Source organism: Ursus americanus, chromosome 33 (assembly GCF_024610735.1).
Source record: "Ursus americanus isolate L20-20 chromosome 33, mUrsAme1.1.p, whole genome shotgun sequence".
NCBI lineage: Eukaryota > Metazoa > Chordata > Mammalia > Carnivora > Ursidae > Ursus > Ursus americanus.
In genome coordinates, this window is record NC_142159.1 from 23,380,540 (window position 1) to 23,398,464 (window position 17,925).

The 17,925-nt window shown below is 41.2% G+C and overlaps 1 protein-coding gene across 6 annotated transcripts in view; it reads right to left on the minus strand.

Annotated features, from left to right (window-relative positions):
- Positions 1-17,925, minus strand: part of KIF1B (kinesin family member 1B) — a 135,312-nt gene that overhangs the window by 61,366 nt on the left and 56,021 nt on the right. For 4 of the 6 annotated variants that reach the window (XM_045776840.2, XM_045776838.2, XM_045776837.2 and 1 more), the window contains 8 exons: positions 16,729-16,862; positions 9,827-9,906; positions 8,853-8,928; positions 5,245-5,324; positions 4,632-4,738; positions 3,773-3,856; positions 3,095-3,275; positions 2,895-2,967 (listed from right to left, as the gene is read on the minus strand). In XM_045776840.2, coding sequence (XP_045632796.2) covers positions 2,895-2,967; positions 3,095-3,275; positions 3,773-3,856; positions 4,632-4,738; positions 5,245-5,324; positions 8,853-8,928; positions 9,827-9,906; positions 16,729-16,862 — 815 coding nt within the window. Of the gene's footprint in view, positions 1-2,894; positions 2,968-3,094; positions 3,276-3,772; positions 3,857-4,631; positions 4,739-5,244; positions 5,325-8,852; positions 8,929-9,826; positions 9,907-16,728; positions 16,941-17,925 lie in introns of all 6 variants that reach the window. The other 2 variants (XM_045776836.2, XM_045776839.2) reach the window with 1 other exon arrangement.

Genomic DNA, 17,925 nt, shown 5'->3' on the forward strand with positions numbered 1-17,925 from the left:
AACATTCTCTCTCTCTCCTCTGCTCCTCCCGAACCCCCCCAATAAAGAAAATAAAGTAAGATAAAATAAAATACTACTATATTGTCTTTATAGAATAGGTTCTCCTTATAGCCCCCATATCACATACTGACTACGATATTAAAAATTCTGTATGCAAAATCTATGTGCCAAGACGTACACCCTATCTCATGGCAAAAAAGATTTAAAGATATTTAGATTCACTTATTACAGGGTTGGAAAAACTACTCAGGTCTGGCCAATTCAAGTCACTAAATGATGCTTCGGTTTTCATTAAATCCCAATGCAAAGGCCTCCTGAAGAGACTCTGCAAGAAGCTTGTGCAGATAGAAGAAAGAAGGTACCTAAAAGACACAGGTGAAAAAGCAGGCACAGAAAGGACCAGGTGTGTAATAGAGCACTAACTAGAAGAGAATGTGCAGCAGTGCGACAATATGACGCATTCGGGGAACTATCATAATCGAAAAGTCATGAGCCTGAATTCCATTTTTTAATGTTGTCATTATGCAAAAATGATTACATAAAATATTAAATACATATTTACTGAGTAATTACGCCTTTGTATCCTCTCAGTGTTATTTTCATAGGGTGCATTCAAAATGTATCTGTTGTTGGTCGACCAATACAGGGTCATAAAAATACATTTTCCATTCAGTATTGTTACTGCTAGATATTCTTCAGGCTAAGGCATTAGAAATCAATTCCTCTGGAGGACAAGAAATCTGAGTGGAACAGACAGTTCGACTTAGGGGAGGAAAGAAACCTTCTTACTTTAAGTAGCTGCTCTTGAAATCCTAGCTTGCTTTCAGATACACAGAACATAGGACATCCAGAACCTTATCACTTGCAGACTAACTATGTCCCCTGGAAACTCAGTATGTCTTAGAGACATTTACTTTCTCTTTATTTGATGGTCATCATCTTTATTTCAGAGCAAAGAATGATCATCAGCTCTTGGTTATGGAGAGCACCAGCCATCATCAGTCTTTCTCACCTGGTTATTCAAAGGCTGGTCTTGGGAGCAGCAGCACTGGCACCACCTGGGAGCTTGTTAGAAATGAAGACTCTCAGGTCCCACCCCAGACCCACCGAATCAGCATCTGCATTTTAATAGGACTCCCAGCTGGTGAAGAAACACTGCTCATACTGAACAGAAAAAAAACTGAAGCAATTCAGAAGCCCCAAGATTAAGCCTCAGACCCATGACTTAACAGGTGTTTAAGAGTGAGCAAGACAGCATTTTTTAGCCTTGGTTTCCTCAACTATAAATTGGAGGTAATATTACTCATTTTATTTACACACACACCTATCAAGGAGGGCTGTTCTGGGAATTAAAAAAAAAAAAAAAGATGATGTTAAAGCTCCCTGTAAATTATAAAGCACTCTACAAATACAAGGCACTACTGTTAATGATATATACACTTAATGATACCTGTCCTCATCTGATCTGTCACAGACCATCAGAGACATGTTATTAGATTGTACATTATTAAGATAAAAGGCTCCTCATGTGTCACAAACCTTTCAAGCTCCTAATCACACTGTAGTCAAATCCTTCTGTTTTCATTAAAAACTAAATGTCAACTAGGCCTCGTAAAGGGATTTGAACACTGCTATTATCTTGCCCCAAATACTTGATTTATTCTTTCTTGGACTTCACTATAGCTTCCAAGATAACAAACTGACTGGTTTAACCCACTGCCAGGCCTAAGAAATGAGTGGCCCTGGAAAAGGTAGCTTTTGCTCAAGCCCTTGGCATTTCTGGCCCATTTAGCACCAGCCTTTCTTCTCCAAAGCAGAGCATGACCAGAAGGCTGCAGTTTACACACAGTATTTTAGATGCTATGTTTTATGCTAAGGGAAGAAATCAGTATCCCAGCTTTCTCCCTAATACCCCCTTATCTTACAAGAAGTCTTTGAGTCTTAAAAAATCCTAAACTGTATCCACAGTACCCAAAGGTTTATTATATCTTTTTCTTACACATCGAATGAATGCCAAGAAGCAGCTTTTTATAACCAGGGCTTTGTTAACCAAAGCTGGATGGCTTTATAAATGAAAATCTAACTAATGGGTCAACTTATTTATTCATGAGATTCAGTTTCTATCAAACTTAGAGAATCAATTTACATCATAAAATGCTAAACCCATTAGCATTATAAGCTGCAACCTTAAACCAACTTTTCAGCTGCTCACTCACATCTCTCTCAGCCTGGAGAAACCAGGCTTCTTTCTACTAACTGAGTTGGTTGTGTAGACCCTGCTTCCACTGTCATCCCACACGCCACGGAGACCCTTACTGAGAATTCAGACTCCATGCAGGGAACAGAAAAGGATTAACACATGCAACTGTGCAGCAACACTTTTAGACACAGTTTAACTAAAAAAAGAAAAAGAAAAAGAAAAAAAAAAAAAAAAAGTCTGCCCAGCACAAGAAAAATCCCCAAGTCAGCCCAAGAGCAGAGAATTAGTACTATCAGGTGATCAGAAACAAAACCAAGGCAAACACCCACCAAATTCAATATTCAATATAATTATCATTAAAAGAATCATCACTGATGCATTCTCAAAAACCACGATCAAGAGGCAAAGCCTACCAGAAAGGCTCCCACTAGTTCCTCAAAAAGCACTTGGTTTTGCTAGAACTAAAGATTTAACTTTAAGACATAAAAGGCACAAAACTGTACCTTTATGGATACTTTTTCAGGCTAAGGTTACCAGGAGACATAAGTTCATTCTCCATTAAGGAAATGAGAGAATAGCATATGGTATCAGTGAAAGCTGGACCAGCCATTGGGCGAGTGCTCATCTGTGGAACAGGGAAGGTATGAGAGCAAGCTGCCCTTTTCCTAACAGAGGATTCAGGATGGACTCCTACCAGTCTCTGCTGCTCCAAGAGAAGATCTGCTTCTTCCTTCTCCTTTTTGTATAGGATCTCCATCTCCTGTAGTCTAGAAGGAAAAGGAAAACAAGAGAGGAAAGAATGAATTGTGAAATCACTGGGCTGTTCCATGAGTGTTATATACTGTATGTTTAAGAGGTGGTGGTCATGGGGGCCACAGTGTACTTGTGCATTACCTTTTCTCCATCTCCTGCTTCATATCAATCCCTTGTTTTTCCAGAAGCTCTCTCTGGGCAAACGTCCAGTCCACAGGCTCAGAGGGGGTCTCAGCAGAAGGAGTCTTCTCCCGCTCTGCCCGTGCTTGCTCCGGGTGGTTGAAACGAAACACGTGATTTTTACCCATGATGATACGGTTTCCTAGCACAAAACAGAAAGAGTTAAGAAGCCATTTATACATTTAAAAAATGTATACCTATCTAGGTTAATAATCTCACTCTCCCTCCCTTTCCCTGAGGCAAAAAGACAGCTTTTGGAGTTTTACAAGAACAGAAATCCTAATACTATCATACTTCAGTCTTTAAACAAGCAGTCAAAAATTAAAGAGTTGCTCTCACAAACCACGTGTTCTTTACTGAAGACTTCAAACCTTTCCCAGTCTCAGGGGCACCTGGTTGTCTCAGGCTCAGTTGGTTAAGCATTCTTGATTTCAGCTCTGGTCACAATCTCAGGGTCCTGAGATTGAGCCCCATGTGGGGCTCCCCACTCAACAGGGAGTCTGCTTCGTCCTTCTCCCTTTGTCCCTCCCCCAACTTGCATGCACTCTCTCTCAAATAAATGAATAAAATCTTAAAAAAAAGGGGGGGGGAAGCAAAGGACTTTAAAAAAACAAAACAAAACAACTTTCCCAGTCTCACCTGAGCGCAGCTGAACAGGCTGGGCCACCCTCTTGCCATTTACGTAGGTTTCTGAGCGTTCACAGGGCTCTAGGGTCACAATAACTAAGAGGAACAAATTAGTATTAGCATCACAAACCACTAGAATAAAACAACGGGAAGAAGATGACCGTGAGGATTCGAGTAACTAGAATACAGTCCTGCAACCAACCAAGTGGCAGAGGGTCTACATGACAGTTCATTTCAGGGCATCAAAACCAGGGGCGTGGCTAAGAGAAACATTTAAATGAATTTGACAAACCTCAGAAGTAGATGGGAAATGTTAGTTTTGGTGATATCTGACAGCTCAGTCCATAAAACTGAAAACCATCAGAAATCTTAAGATACAGGTACTAACCAGAAACGTAAGATCAAAAGCAGCTAATATTTTGATTACAGGAATGAGTCATATAGCACAAAAATACCATTAGATTATTGTTTTGTTAGTAACCCAGGCAAAAATCAAGATTGACTATTTCTTCCCTTTTAGATAAAAATAAGTTCTGGGTTAAGATTAGAGGTCCTTCAAATCTCCCACTACCCAGGATATTTGTTCTTTTCTTACTTGTCTATTAAATAATTAACATTCAAGACCAAGCCTAATTGCCTATGTCCCGCTCAGTTCTTGGCAGTTACAAAAGGGCTCCTTTTGTCCAGGCTATTTTCATGTAAAATAGCTATGTCTGTCCCTGCATTTGTAAGCAGGCCAGGTTTCTCCATTTTCAAATATTAGATTGTACAAGAAAGTATCACTGAGAGAGACGGGGGACAGCAAGCCCTGGGGATTTCTAGTAATATAGAATGAAAAGGTTGTTGGAAAAGCTACGCCAGGAACTCTCACCGTCGCCACTGTTGTTTCTCTCACTCCGGAAGATACAATGCTCTTCTTGAATGTGAGCCCCACTCAGCACGATGTCCTGGCGCCGCTCAGCATCTGCTTGGCCAACCCTGAACACAAGGGAAAGTGTTTCCCAGGGAAATTCAGACACAAAAAGCACTGAAAACAATGAACCTCTTTCTCCCAAAGAATATTCTTTGGTATGTACAAAAAAGGTATCGCTTCTTTCTATTAGAGGCTTTCAACTGCAAATTTTATTTTCACATATGATCAACCTCCCTACATTAGAATAAGAAACCAAGGAGCAAGGACACATCAATGTAACTCACTCAGCTTTATAAAAAGACACAAGTGAACTAATCTCCCTAATGAATTCATATAAGAAGTTAGAAAAAAAATTTTTTACTTAGGGTTTTTAGGGAAAACTACATGTTAACTGGTTCAGATGGCTAAAGCACTTACGTAATTTGGGAAGACAGACAGGATAGTTGTAGTTATTTCAGACACGGAAAACAGCAAATCATTATAACAAATTTTTCAACAAGCAACTTCCCTGGAGTTATTCAATCATTTAAGAGAACAGAAAACAGTAAGTGACCAAAATAAACAAATATACCTTGTAATTCCATCTTTGATGTAATAAAGCAGGCATTCGGACATTAGTGGGTCCTCATTGAGGTTAACAAGATGTGGGGTCTGAAAAAGGGTACAGATGATCAATTTGGAGCACGTACCACTGAGCGGGTGGTGACAGTAACAGTGACCTACAGGAGCCCAATGGCTTCCTGGATTATCCACAGTCCCTAGAAGAGGGATGTCTTTTATTCCTAGTTCCTAGCTGCAATTCCACTACAAAAAGAAAACACTCTCTTCAGGCCTTCGCTAACTGTACTAATATATTCTATTTAAAAACATGAGTTCAGGGATAAAGAACAAGATCCGATTCTTGATTAAGGTCAAAGCATGAAGAATACAAAAGAAAAATAAGGACAGGACGATTCTCTGGATGGGTTAATCATAATTTTTGTAACTATCTGGACAAAAATCTTGAAGGGTAACAAAATATCCCACCCCAACATTTGCCACTTTGACATATTATTTTGAGCTGAAGGCACCTGAAAAACAGCAAACACAGGGAGATGCTTTTTTTGAACCCCCTCTCCTGCCTGAAGACAGGTCCTCCTAAATGGCCTCGGCTGTCATGCCCCCTTGGGAGTCCATCAACCAGGGAGGAGGGACTCATATCCCGGGAAAGGAAACCAGAAGTCGACACCACACTCAGACAGACTTTGTCACAAACGATCACACCTCCCATCTATTCTCCCAAGGGCCCCTTCATCTTTCCTGAAAATCATTTATTGCCACCTGAGAGGCCTACATCCCCACTCCCCATACTAGGATGGTATTTGAGTCTGAATTCTAAGCCATCTTGGGGAGTCACTCACTTTCCCTTGGGTAGCTCCCACACATACAAGAGGCAGACAAGTTAATAAGCTTATTTTTCTTTTTCTCTTATTAACCTTTTATTACAGGGCTCTCAGCCAAGAACTCAAAATAGTAGAGGGAAAATTATCTTCCTACAATCTCCAGAAATACTTAATTTTTCATTTACTTTATAAAAATGCTTTATTTTTAAAAATTTTTCAAGATTTTATTTATTCATGAGAGAGAGAGAGATAGTGATAGAGAGAGCACAAGCAGGGGGAGAGGCACAGAGGGAGAAGCAGACTCCCTGGCAAGGAGGGAGCCCAATGCGGGGGGGGGGGGGGGGCGCACCTCCATCCCAGGATCCTGAGATCATGACCTGAGCTGAAGGCAGACACTTAACCCACTAAGCCACCCAGGCACCCCTATAAAAATGCTTTTAAAAATGGGGTGACTGGGTGGCACAGTCAGTTGAGCATCCAACTCTTGGTTTTGGTTCGGGTCATGATCTCAGAGTTGAGGGATCGAGCCCCGCATTGGGCTCGGTGTTCGGTATGGAGTCTGCTTGAGATTCTCTCACGTCCTCCACCTAAAATAAATACATCTTAAAAAAAAAAAAAATGTCCCCACATCCCCTGGTATTTCCCTCTAAAATTTTTATCGCTTCTTCCATGGTCCCAGTTATTGTCTTTAGTTTATTAGTCTTTACCTTAAAGAAGAAATTAAAATTACTGACATTCAACAATATACACTTCTTGTAAAAATCCTCTTCATCTAACTCTAATATTTCTAAAATCTTTGAAAAACCAACCTTCTTTGGTGAGAATACCCCACTGGAATCCAAAAATAAGTCACATGGTCTTGGGGTCAAAATCTACTCAAGACAGTGCCAGCAAATGTGGAAAAATGAAAGAAGAATCAGATGAGAGGGTTAAGAACAGGTAATGAGAAAGACGATTAAACAAATTAGAAAAAATCCTACATCAGCATCTGTGTCTGTAGTTTAAGAGCTCTGCTGGTTTGAGAAAGTCAAGGCCCTCTGTGGGCAATGTTCTTTAAAGCCCATCATGACGCCTCAGAAAAAGGGAATATTGGAAACAGAGTTTGCCTGTTTACCCCCTGCCTTAAAAGTATTTCCCTCCAACCAGGTTTTATGGAGATATGATTGACAAGTAAAGACTGTATACAATTAGGTTGTACAACATGATTTTTTTAAGGTGTCGAATGTGTCAATTTAATATACATATACATCATGCAATGATTACCACAATCAAGTTAACACATCAGAAACAGGTTCTAAAACTGAATTTAGGTGTAGCCAGTGGTGTATCCCTTCCTTTCCTGAGGAAGTCTAGAAAGTTAAAACAAGATGCATAAAATTAAAGTAAGAAAATGCTTTGAAACAGAGATCTCAGTGTGGAATTCCATGCTGTTTCTATCACAACACTTACATAAATTATTTATGACTTGTGTTAAATGCCATAGTTTTACAAGTCGTTACAAAAATTTTCCATATAGTTCTTAACACTCAAAGATGTTGTAAAATCTCAATATACACAAAGGCACAAACCTGATCAAACCTATAACTGCTAAAATCCTAAGTATGCTACAATCCTAAGTATGCTATCTCAATAAATAATGCCTCCCTGAAGGAAACACTATTAAACTGAAAATCACAGACCGCTGGTAATACAGGCATACAAAATACTGTTTTTATGATTCTAGCTCTACAGTGTGTACCGAAAATGTCTTTAAAACAATCTTCTTTGTTGAAAATAATGCAATGGAATTCTTAAAAAAAAAGTTATGTGACCTTGACAGAAAAAGCAAACCTAAAGAATCCTAGTAAAAACCATGAATATTTCCTATCCCATAAAAACAAAAATGGAAGCCCCCGCGCCCATCTATGCCAACCTAGAGAGATCACCATCAGACCCTGCAGAACACTGTAAGTCTTTGACAGCCAAGCTGGGGTCACCCGAAACGAAGAACTCTTTATTACCAGCATGAATATATTTGCTTTGTAAATCAATGTATGTTTTCTTATTGTCATATAAGAAGCACACAAAAATAATTACCTTATAATAGTTTTCCAATATCTAAGAATAACTAGGAAGCAACTTAGTAAAACAAAACAAAACCAAAAACCCCCAAAAAACAAAACCTACCTTACTATTCTAATTAGCTACAAGGTATCTACTACCTAACAACTAAGATTACGTAAGTGTGAGGGTAACTACTGGAGTCATTAAAAAAAAAAAAAAAAAAAAAACAAAACGAAGAAAGGAGCAGAGGAGGCTAGAAGGGTGAGGACAGGAATTGCTTTTACTCAGTTATAATGGTTGTCTGTAACACAAACTACAGAGACAAACTTGCGTGGTATTTTTCTACACAAACCTGAACAGCTGAAATTGCTTCCAAAGAGTTATAAATCAGGGCTGCGGGCATCTGTGGGAAAATCTACATGGAAAGAGTAGCCAAACTGAAGCAAGGTGTGCTAGGAGAGAGGCTGGGAATTTAAGAGAAAGCAACACTGCAGACGAGTAAACATACTGAATCGTGACCGAAAGTTAGATTTACTGCCGTGGGTTTTATTCTGTAAAAAGCAAACACGATAGGCATTTTAGAAATAGGCTGCCCCTGTACTTTACGATGAAACCAGAAACGTCTGAAATTAAGCCAAATCTCAAGATAAAATGAAGGGAGGAGGGGCCAGCCCCGAAAAGACCAGAAGTGCCTCAGTGACCAAGACAAATAGGAAGTGCTTCTGTTGGGTTGAGTTTCACAACAGTTTCCTACCTTCTTAGGTGAAAAAACTCCCAGGGTTCCTCCGTCTTCACGAATGGCCACTCCCATCTCAGCCAACAAGGCCTCTCTAGAAAAACAACAAGCACATCAGAATACCAATACCAAAATGTCAATTAAATCAGTCTCCTATGAACTGGAAAGTAAAGCATGCAGAGCAAAACTACTGTCTGCGTCAGTAATACAAATGTGAAAAATCTGTCTATCCCATCATTCGTGAGAATTCAAGGGAAACAGCACATTCAAAATAAGTTCTGTTCCCATGTTAGGTGAAGTTGTATTCACCCAAATAAGAACTTTGTCTCATCTGACTTTGGAGGCAGACAGTAATTCATAAATAATAGGTCTATTAATGTAAAAAAAGGAAGACAGGGATATTCCTTAAGCCCATTCCTTAAGCTCAAGAACGATTTCTTCAAAATCTAAGAAAGCAATCAGAAAGTAACTTGGATATATGAAGACTGTCTATAAACATGATGTTCCCGTGCCCAACATATTGATTCAACAATCCCTATAATAAGAGTATTCTAATTGTCTGATCCATCCACTGCATCAATACACCAGCACTCACTTCCACTTCATCTTCCATGAAGGGGGAAGACAGGCCTGACCTTTTTTTAAGGTATATTCATCCCCTGCTTGGGATTCTCTCTCCCCCTCTGCCCCTCCCCCACTCTAAAAAAATAAAATGTTTTTAAAAAAACCCAAAACCCTCTATCCTTTGATGTCTTCCATTTGACATGGACACCGAACACCGTGCAGTATGGTAATGAGCACAGGACTCCCTAGAGAACATCTGACTGTGTAAGCTCCGCTGGGGGAAGGCCCAAAGCAGGCTGAGTTCTGTTCTGTTCTGTGGTTGGTGAGGGGGCCCTTCATTTTTACTTCCAGCTCAACTTCTCCTTCTATAAAAGGAATCCCAGTTCCCCTGAGAATGTGCAGACAACCCGAGAGCTTAACTTGCTGACCTCTCCATTCTGATGGCCTCTGTTTTACGCAGCTTCTCTTCCCAGGTCTCATTCAGCTCAGCAATGATCTTCTCCGATTCCTAAGAGGAAGTCCAGAGTTAAAGTGGAGAAGAGCCTTATGATGTAACATGCTATGTCTAGGAAGGACAGCAAAAAGCACACGATGCCCTTTGTGGGTATGAGGCAGAATCTAACACAAAGGGATTTTTTTCCTTTCTTAATATTATGTGCAATAAAGGTCTAACATTAAATCAGCCCTATATATATAAAGTCTCCTAAGTCCTAATAAAAATACCTACTAATGAGGGAGCGTGTATATGTATGTGTAAGAAAGTGTATGCAAGACACTATTTCTGACAGCCACTTCTATGAAAGAATAAAGCCACCAAAGGTATTTATTGCTTTTGTTTCACTCTAATTTGACCACAGCAACTGATGGCGCTCAGAGCATGTTCCCCTAAAATGTGGCATCTTGGCACACTGACTATTGTTAAGCTGAAGTAATTTGAGAAATGGCATCTGCAGGAAGGACTCTGAGCTCCTCAAGCAAGTTTTAAGACCCTCATGAGAGGAGCCTCCCTACACCTGGAGGAAAGGAACATCTTCACCTCCAAAGATGGAGGAACACCAAGAGGAATCTGAACAAACAGGCCGTGATAAGCTTCCCCCAGGTCCTACCATAATTTCCCACGACTCTTCCCTCTTTATCAAACTTAGCAAAAAAATGCTCAGGTTTAACACTTCTTTTGGACTTTATTTCCTTATGAAGGCTCCTGTGTCACATAAAACTTATATTAAATAAATTTGTATACCTTTCTCTTAATAACCTGTCTTTTGTTTGTAGAAGTCCCAGCCAAGAACCCGAAGGGTAAATGAATATTTTAATTTCTCTACAACACAATACCCTTCTGAACACAACCCCAGTACCTAATATAGAAAGGGTTAGTATTAATCTCAGCCGAAGGCATATAGCCACTGAAATGACAGTTTTCCAGTCTCCCGCTGGGTTTTTATGAATGCCAGGAATATAAGAACTAAAACATGTTTCTTGCTCTCAAGGAGTTTACTGTATACGAGGGAGAGAGAAGTAACTGATGATTCATTCATTCAATAATTATACATAACTACATTACACGTCAAGCCCTGTTTTGGGCAACTAGGGATGTGCCAGGGAACAAAATCCCTGATTTTATGAGACTTACGTTCTAGTAAAGAGACTGAGGTAATCGATTTTAATCAGTAATTCAAATATACAGTACATCAGATGCGGCAAGCGCCTTGGAGGAAAAGCAAGAAAGGGACGGGGTAAACGAGGGAGCGCTCTGGAGTAGTCAGAAGTCTGGGGTTGTCAGAACACGGCTCGCTGACGAGGCTCTGTGTGAGCAGAGACAAAGAGCAGGCGCTACCGCATGGACATGTGAGGGAAGAGGGAAGAAATGCCTGGCTTTTTCCAGGAACCACAGTGTGGCCAGCGCAGCGTGCTCGCAGACTGAATGGGCAGGGCAGGAGACAACAACAGAACACTGCGCCACGTGCTAGAACTGAAGTGTTCACAGGTCGCTGGGGAAGGGGTGAGCATGAGAATGATGCTCAGACGGAGGAGTGAAGGACAAGCAGGGATCAATTCGGTGAAAAATGGAGGGAGGAGGACGAGCTGAAAGGGTGACGAACACATGCAAGAAGCAGAAGAAGATCTAGTCATGGAGACGAAATTAGAAAGTCAAATGATGATGCCGAGGAGCAAAAACAGTGATGAGCTGACAGTTCTGATGACAGCAGTGCGAGTGATTCAGGATGAAAACCCTGCACAGTTTACACAACAGCTCACTGCTTGATTCATTTAACAGGCCATTGTAAGAAGCCTCTGGGATCTGAAAACATAATTATCTACACAGAAAGAAACAGTGAGCATGTAATACAATCAATCCTAAGGTGTCTGCCATTCGGGTTTCCGGAAGGAGGCACGGGAGCATGTAGAAAAGCCACGAGTGAAAACTCCAGGCGGCAGCTGCAAAAGCGAGGAGTACAGGAGTCAGGAGAAACAAACCGCAGACCATCACGATGACGACGGTGAAGAACAACTAGCAAAGCGGGCGAAGAGCTAAACTGATGACCGAGTTAGGAAAGTTAGAAACAGCATGGGCATCAGGGCGGTCCACATAAAGGGGGCCACCGAAAAGGTACTCGTTCAGAAAAGGGTCAGTCACAAAGTGGGAGATGCTAGAACAAGTCTGCAGAGGGAGTGGGGAGCGTGGAGAGGGAGAGACAAAACCAGGTGAACTGGCTATCCTGAACCCTCCAAACGCCCAGAGGCTGAAAGACTGAAACAGCTACCTGAAGGGCATCTCTCCCGCGGCCTCCAAGAGGACTGATCTAGCATGCGGCGCACGCATCCCTCCCAAGCTAAGAGAGGAAACAGCGTGCTGCGCTAGAGGGCCAGCAGCCGAAAACAGCCATACGATTTCAGCAAGGCGGGAGATGGCCAGGAACCAAGTGGTCAGGAAGCACCACAAAAGTTATTCCAACAACGCTAACAGAGTAGTACTGAATGCTTTTGCATGGGACCGTGAGAGGGCAAATACAAGACAAGCCGGCAGCATATCCTATATGATAGTAAGGCTTACTAAAGACAGCTGTTAGAAACCTTTACAACCTCAAAATGGTAACTTCAAAAGAAAGGACTAGGACAATAGGCTGCCCAAACCCGAGCATCTAGACTAGTGCTTATCATACAGAGAGTGGCCCATGAGCCTCTGATGCTGGTGATGGAATACAAACTAACCCAGGAGAAACTTCAATATTTTTTTTCTCCTGGTTGGTTATTTTCAGGAAAAGATCATGTCTGATAAGAGATTTATCTGACTGTATGAAAGCTATTCTATTTGGGGCAACTGTAAACTCACCCCAAGGGAGCAAAATCACTGTCTAGGGATCCTGCTGTCACTCTGATGCCAAGTCTAATGTGAACTCTCTAATGTTACTTCCCACCTGGAGGGTAAATTAGGGCATGATCTCTTGTAAAAAAGAGATTTAATGAGTTAGCTGAATATGGTACTACTTTTATTTTTCATTACAGCTTCACGCTGCAATTTTTATGTTGGCTAAAAAGCTATTTTTTAGGGGCGCCTGGGTGGCTCAGTCAGTTAAGCGTCTGCCTTCAGCTCAGATCATGATCCCCAGCTCCTGGCATGGAGCCCGCATCATCGAGAATCCCTGCTCAGCACAGAGTCTGTTTCTCTCTCTCTGCACCCCCCGCCCCACCGCCCTTGTTCTCTCTCCCTCAAATAAATAAATAAAATCTTTTTTTAAAAAAGCTCTTTTTTAAAAAAAAAACTGAAAAAAGGTTAAAGAAAATGATATTAAGCAAAAGTTCAGTGCTAGAAAAAGCCATGTACTCCAGAAGCATTCTAGAGATAAAGACACTGGGGACCAGAGAAGCTAAGAGACTAACCTGAGACCACACTACACCCTGAGCCACTAAACCCTACAGTGGGGTTTCCTGACTCGTGATGCTCTTTCTTCAATTAAAGCAGAATCACTAGGCTTTAAAGAAAATATTCTACAAAACAGCTCACCATCAATTAAGAAAGAGTGAAGGATATTATTTCTTCAAGCCTGAATAGCAAACTTAGCATAAATAAAACTGAGATGCCAACAGGAGATAACTACTGATCTCTGAGTTGTCAACTTACTCTGTGGGCAGGCCTGGCACACTGGTGCCCAGTGCTGCCCATAACGCACTCTAGAAACCCAACTTACAAGATTAAATTGAAATTGGGATGCATGCTTCAGAAATGAGGAGTCCAGACAATCTGTAAGGGTCCTTCCTTCCCACAGGTAGTACACACACAAATTCTTATAAAGTGACATCAGGAAACTTTTTTTAAAGCTCCAAGAAATGTTGGGCTCAGGCACCATTCAACTTTGGTCTCACATCACAAATGTCTAGTTATCTATGCAGCACTCATTACTAATTATGTTCACACAGCTAAACACATTTAATTTCTTTGTCATGATTCGGTTAAGGTGGCAGAGGAATCCACAGAACAAGTCAGAAATATTTCCATGAAAAAAATTACAGTTTCAACTGTCATATTTAAAAGGTTAAATGCTTACTACATGGAACATTCCCTGAAGCCATCAGATAGCCAAGGTTTTACTGTACTGAACACAGTATGCTCCACAAGTGTGTTCCAAGTGTGGGGCCCTCGGCCGCCTAGCACAGCATCTGCCCTTGCGTGCTTCTGTAACGGATACTTGCGGGTATTTATAGCCCAGGCCTAGGCGATGGCACTCATAGTACTGACTCTGATGCCAGACTAATAAACAAACGCCAGAGCCACCACACAGTAGCTACAGTTAGGAATTTCAAACCTTACTGAATAAGAATCCAAATCAAGGATACATACATCCCAACTCAGTTTGAGTTGTGATTAAAAAATGAAAGCAATTACATTTCACTCTCATTTGCCAGAGAGGTTTGTGGAGAAGTCGAGATCCTTTATGATGGGGTACCCGAGTCTCTTCCATATGGAAAAAAGCTATTCAAAAAACGAAGCAGTAGCAACACGCTGTGCAAAAGTATTTTACCAACATATCATATTTTTGAAGTCAAAAGTAAAGCAAAGCAAAGGGAAATGAAATGTTAGGAAAGTGAATGAATCTCCTCTGCTACGGCAGTTTTCTCCCGCAGCAGTATCATGTCTCAGGACCGCAGCTCCTAAACACTCAACAACGAAGGAGTCCAAAAACGAAGAATTCTCAAGCATTTCTGTTGTATAACCACGGCCTTGCGCTGGGCCTGCGAGACGCAGTCTGCCTGAGGCATGACAATGCAGGTCTGCTGGACTGAATTCTCACCATTCACAAAACAGGAGCAGAACGAAGGCACTTATGCCTCAGTGGACTGCCGTGCTGCATTAAAAACCCAAGATCCAATGCAAAACTATCAAAAAACAATTTTCTAAAGGTAGGGAAAATGGACAATTTCACTTATGTTGACTTAAAGGAAAACTAAAGCAGAGAAATTTATTTTCTGATGAAAGTAATATAGTTTTGTTTTGGTCTTGGTGCGAAGTAGGAAGGTTGGGGGGAGGGTTCCCTGAATAATGGCAGTGTTATTCCCCAGAAGCTACTTGGAAGACATTGGGTGACCTAATTCTTAAAAGAGTCTGGTTAGTATCTTGACTCCTAACATTCAACGTTATTTTCGGTTGGTCCCACTTGGCAGTTAGGAAAATTTTTTCTTTTACACCAAGATGTAAGTTAATGAAAATTATAATCTTATTTGTACACCAAGGCTTTAATAGGAGATATAGTAAGATTCAAAATCCCTAAAGAAAAAGAACATTTTATATTAAATAGTAAGTAGGCAATTTCACTTCCTTCCCCCGGAACCCCTGCATTTCCCCCACTGGCCCAAACAGAACCCTGTACAACAACTTTGTCACCAATGCCCATCGTGAAAACACACACACATAAAGCTGTCCTGCACAGGCTTCACTAATGTCTTTATTACAATTTCAAAGGCAATTTTACAAAGGCAGGAATTACCCTCTGATCTGCAACAATCAATGAAATGAATATATTTGTCACCCTTCTCCCTTTGCTAGGTATTTCAGAACTTTACCCGCTTCCTACAAACATATTCTGAAGGAAGGAACAAGATCATTACTTTTGTTTCTGAAGCACCTTAGGTTAGAAGTGAGTAAAAAAATGCCAAGGGAAAAAGTAGGCTGAAGAAGAAGCAGAGGCCCATTCTTCATATAAAATCTTTCCTGGCCTCACCTGAAAACTGAAATGAAAGCATCTGCCATCTTCAACTATTAAGCTTCACTCCCTTTTAGTGGTGAAAAGCTCAGCAAACCTCCTCCATCATTCATTCGTCAAAGCGTGTCCCTGTTCTCAGCAGCGCTCGAGCAAGCGGCGGCCGTGGAGCGCGGTGTGTGCAACACAGACAGGCCTGCTGGCTGCAAGCACAACGGCAATTTCCCAGCTCCTAGAACACTTCTCTGCCCTCCCAGTTTTCCCTGCCCTGGCACTTGAGAATACAAAGGCCCAAAGGTGTGGATGAAAAGATCACCCTGGAGGCAATGAGCAGGCAAAGACAAAGCATCTGGGATACTGTCACAGCGATCTGATGGATGGATGCACCGTCTGTTCTCGCTGCAGTCAGTCGCTGAGGGGAAGTCGGGGGGTGCCGCTACCGCTCACTTTCTCATTCACGAAGAGAGACAAGAATGTCCCCCCCGGAGCCAACCACAGACTGGGAAAGCGAAGCCAGGGGCCATGGCAGGTCGACCCGCACATGCAGGATCCGAGCGCACAGCACAGCACGGAGGCCCCTGGTCCCATGGCACAGGCACAGGAGGAGGCAGCCCTCCCATGGCAGAGAGAACAGGGTCCAAGACTTCCTATGAGCTCCCACAAATTATCATTTCACATGTCTCTGAATAAACCTGGTACAGCTACTCGCATGCTCAAACCTTCTTTTGGTTGTCTATATATTTTACTAACACAAACATGGCTCTATACAGAATTCCATCTTCAAATGAATCCAAGTGCTTCTAACAAATTAGTTTCCAACTCAATGTCTAACAATTTCCCTGTGACTTATAAACTACCTCGGAATTAAAGGACATTATCTATTTATCAGTTATTTTCGTGGCCAACCTGTGATCTGGCCACACATCTCTCTAATCTCTGCCTGGCCACGTCAGACTCAAGCATTCTGGTAAAAAGAAATTAATTATCTTAGAAAGCAGCAAATTCCATTTTCAGAACACCTCTAAGAGTTCGAAAGTTGTTCCGTATCCTGAACAAAAATCTCAGTGATTTTTAAGACCAGCTCTGCTTTGTGGAGCTACACAGAACACCTCCCTTCCATTTGAATTATTACTTACCTTCAGACGTTCAATGGCTTCTTCTCCTCCAGGCGTAGACATGATCCTCTCCTGAATACTGGTCACAGATGTCAAGCCCACCTGACTATTGAGTGAGCAGGAAGATGGAGATGAAGTAAGGGACCCCATGGATGCTGTGGAAAAATTGCCAGGGCGTTGATTCTCAGAGGCTAGCAAGTACCTATGCTTATTGTTCTGAAAATCTTTCAGATCTGGGAGACAGAAAGAAGGGAAGGCAGAAAAAGTGGAAAAGAGGGAAAGGAGCAGAGGGAGAAAAAAGACAGGAAGGAACACCAGCGTAAGAAAGGATAGCATTAAAGCGCCAAGACAAAGACGTGTTATAATACAAAGACGAGTTATAATTGTTCTAGATGGCAGTTCTAAAACACGTCTGTCTTTAACACTGGTATCCTAGAGGTTAAGAACCACTTCTGAAACTAAAAAATTTAGAAACTAAAAAATTTCAGGGTGGGTTAACATGGTATTTGGTGGGGGGTAACCAGAGCCTCAAAGGATAACGCTCAGGCACTCTCCGTAAACAGGACATGCTACATCCTTTCTATTCCTTCTACAGCTCCAATACTACAATGTTTTAGATTTTCACTACTCTTAAATCCCAGTAGTTTGTAATGGTACAGGAAAAAAGATGAACATTTATTTATCAGTAGTATCAACCTGGCCCAGTATTTTATGGCATTCAGCAAAAATTCCCAAGAAGATACTACGGTTAACACAGAAACCCGTAGTGTCCTTCGTAGAACAACATGTCAACACGCCAAACAGCGTCTTTAAACAGTAGAGGTCCATGTAGAAATCACAAGAATTTTGTGTAAGTTCTGGTTGAGAACTCAGGGCCAATTACCTCAACAGGGAAGAACAATTAGCAAATTAATGAAGTTGGTATAGTTTACACTCATCTATCAGAGCAAACAAAAATCAAGGCTGATTATTTGCTAATTATTGCAAAATAAGGCTCTTACTCTGCCCAACAGTACTACCAAGAGTCACTGGTAAGCTGAGTTCCTAGTATGAATTTCAAGTTTCAAGGACATACTTTCACTTACTAAGGTCTTTAATAGAACTGTAAGTTTTGTTTTTTAAATTTAGTTTTGATAAAAAGAGCCACAAACAACAAAATTCATTAATTTGCTGTTGTACTTTCCTTCATTAGTCATCCTTGTCAGACACCAGAGAAAA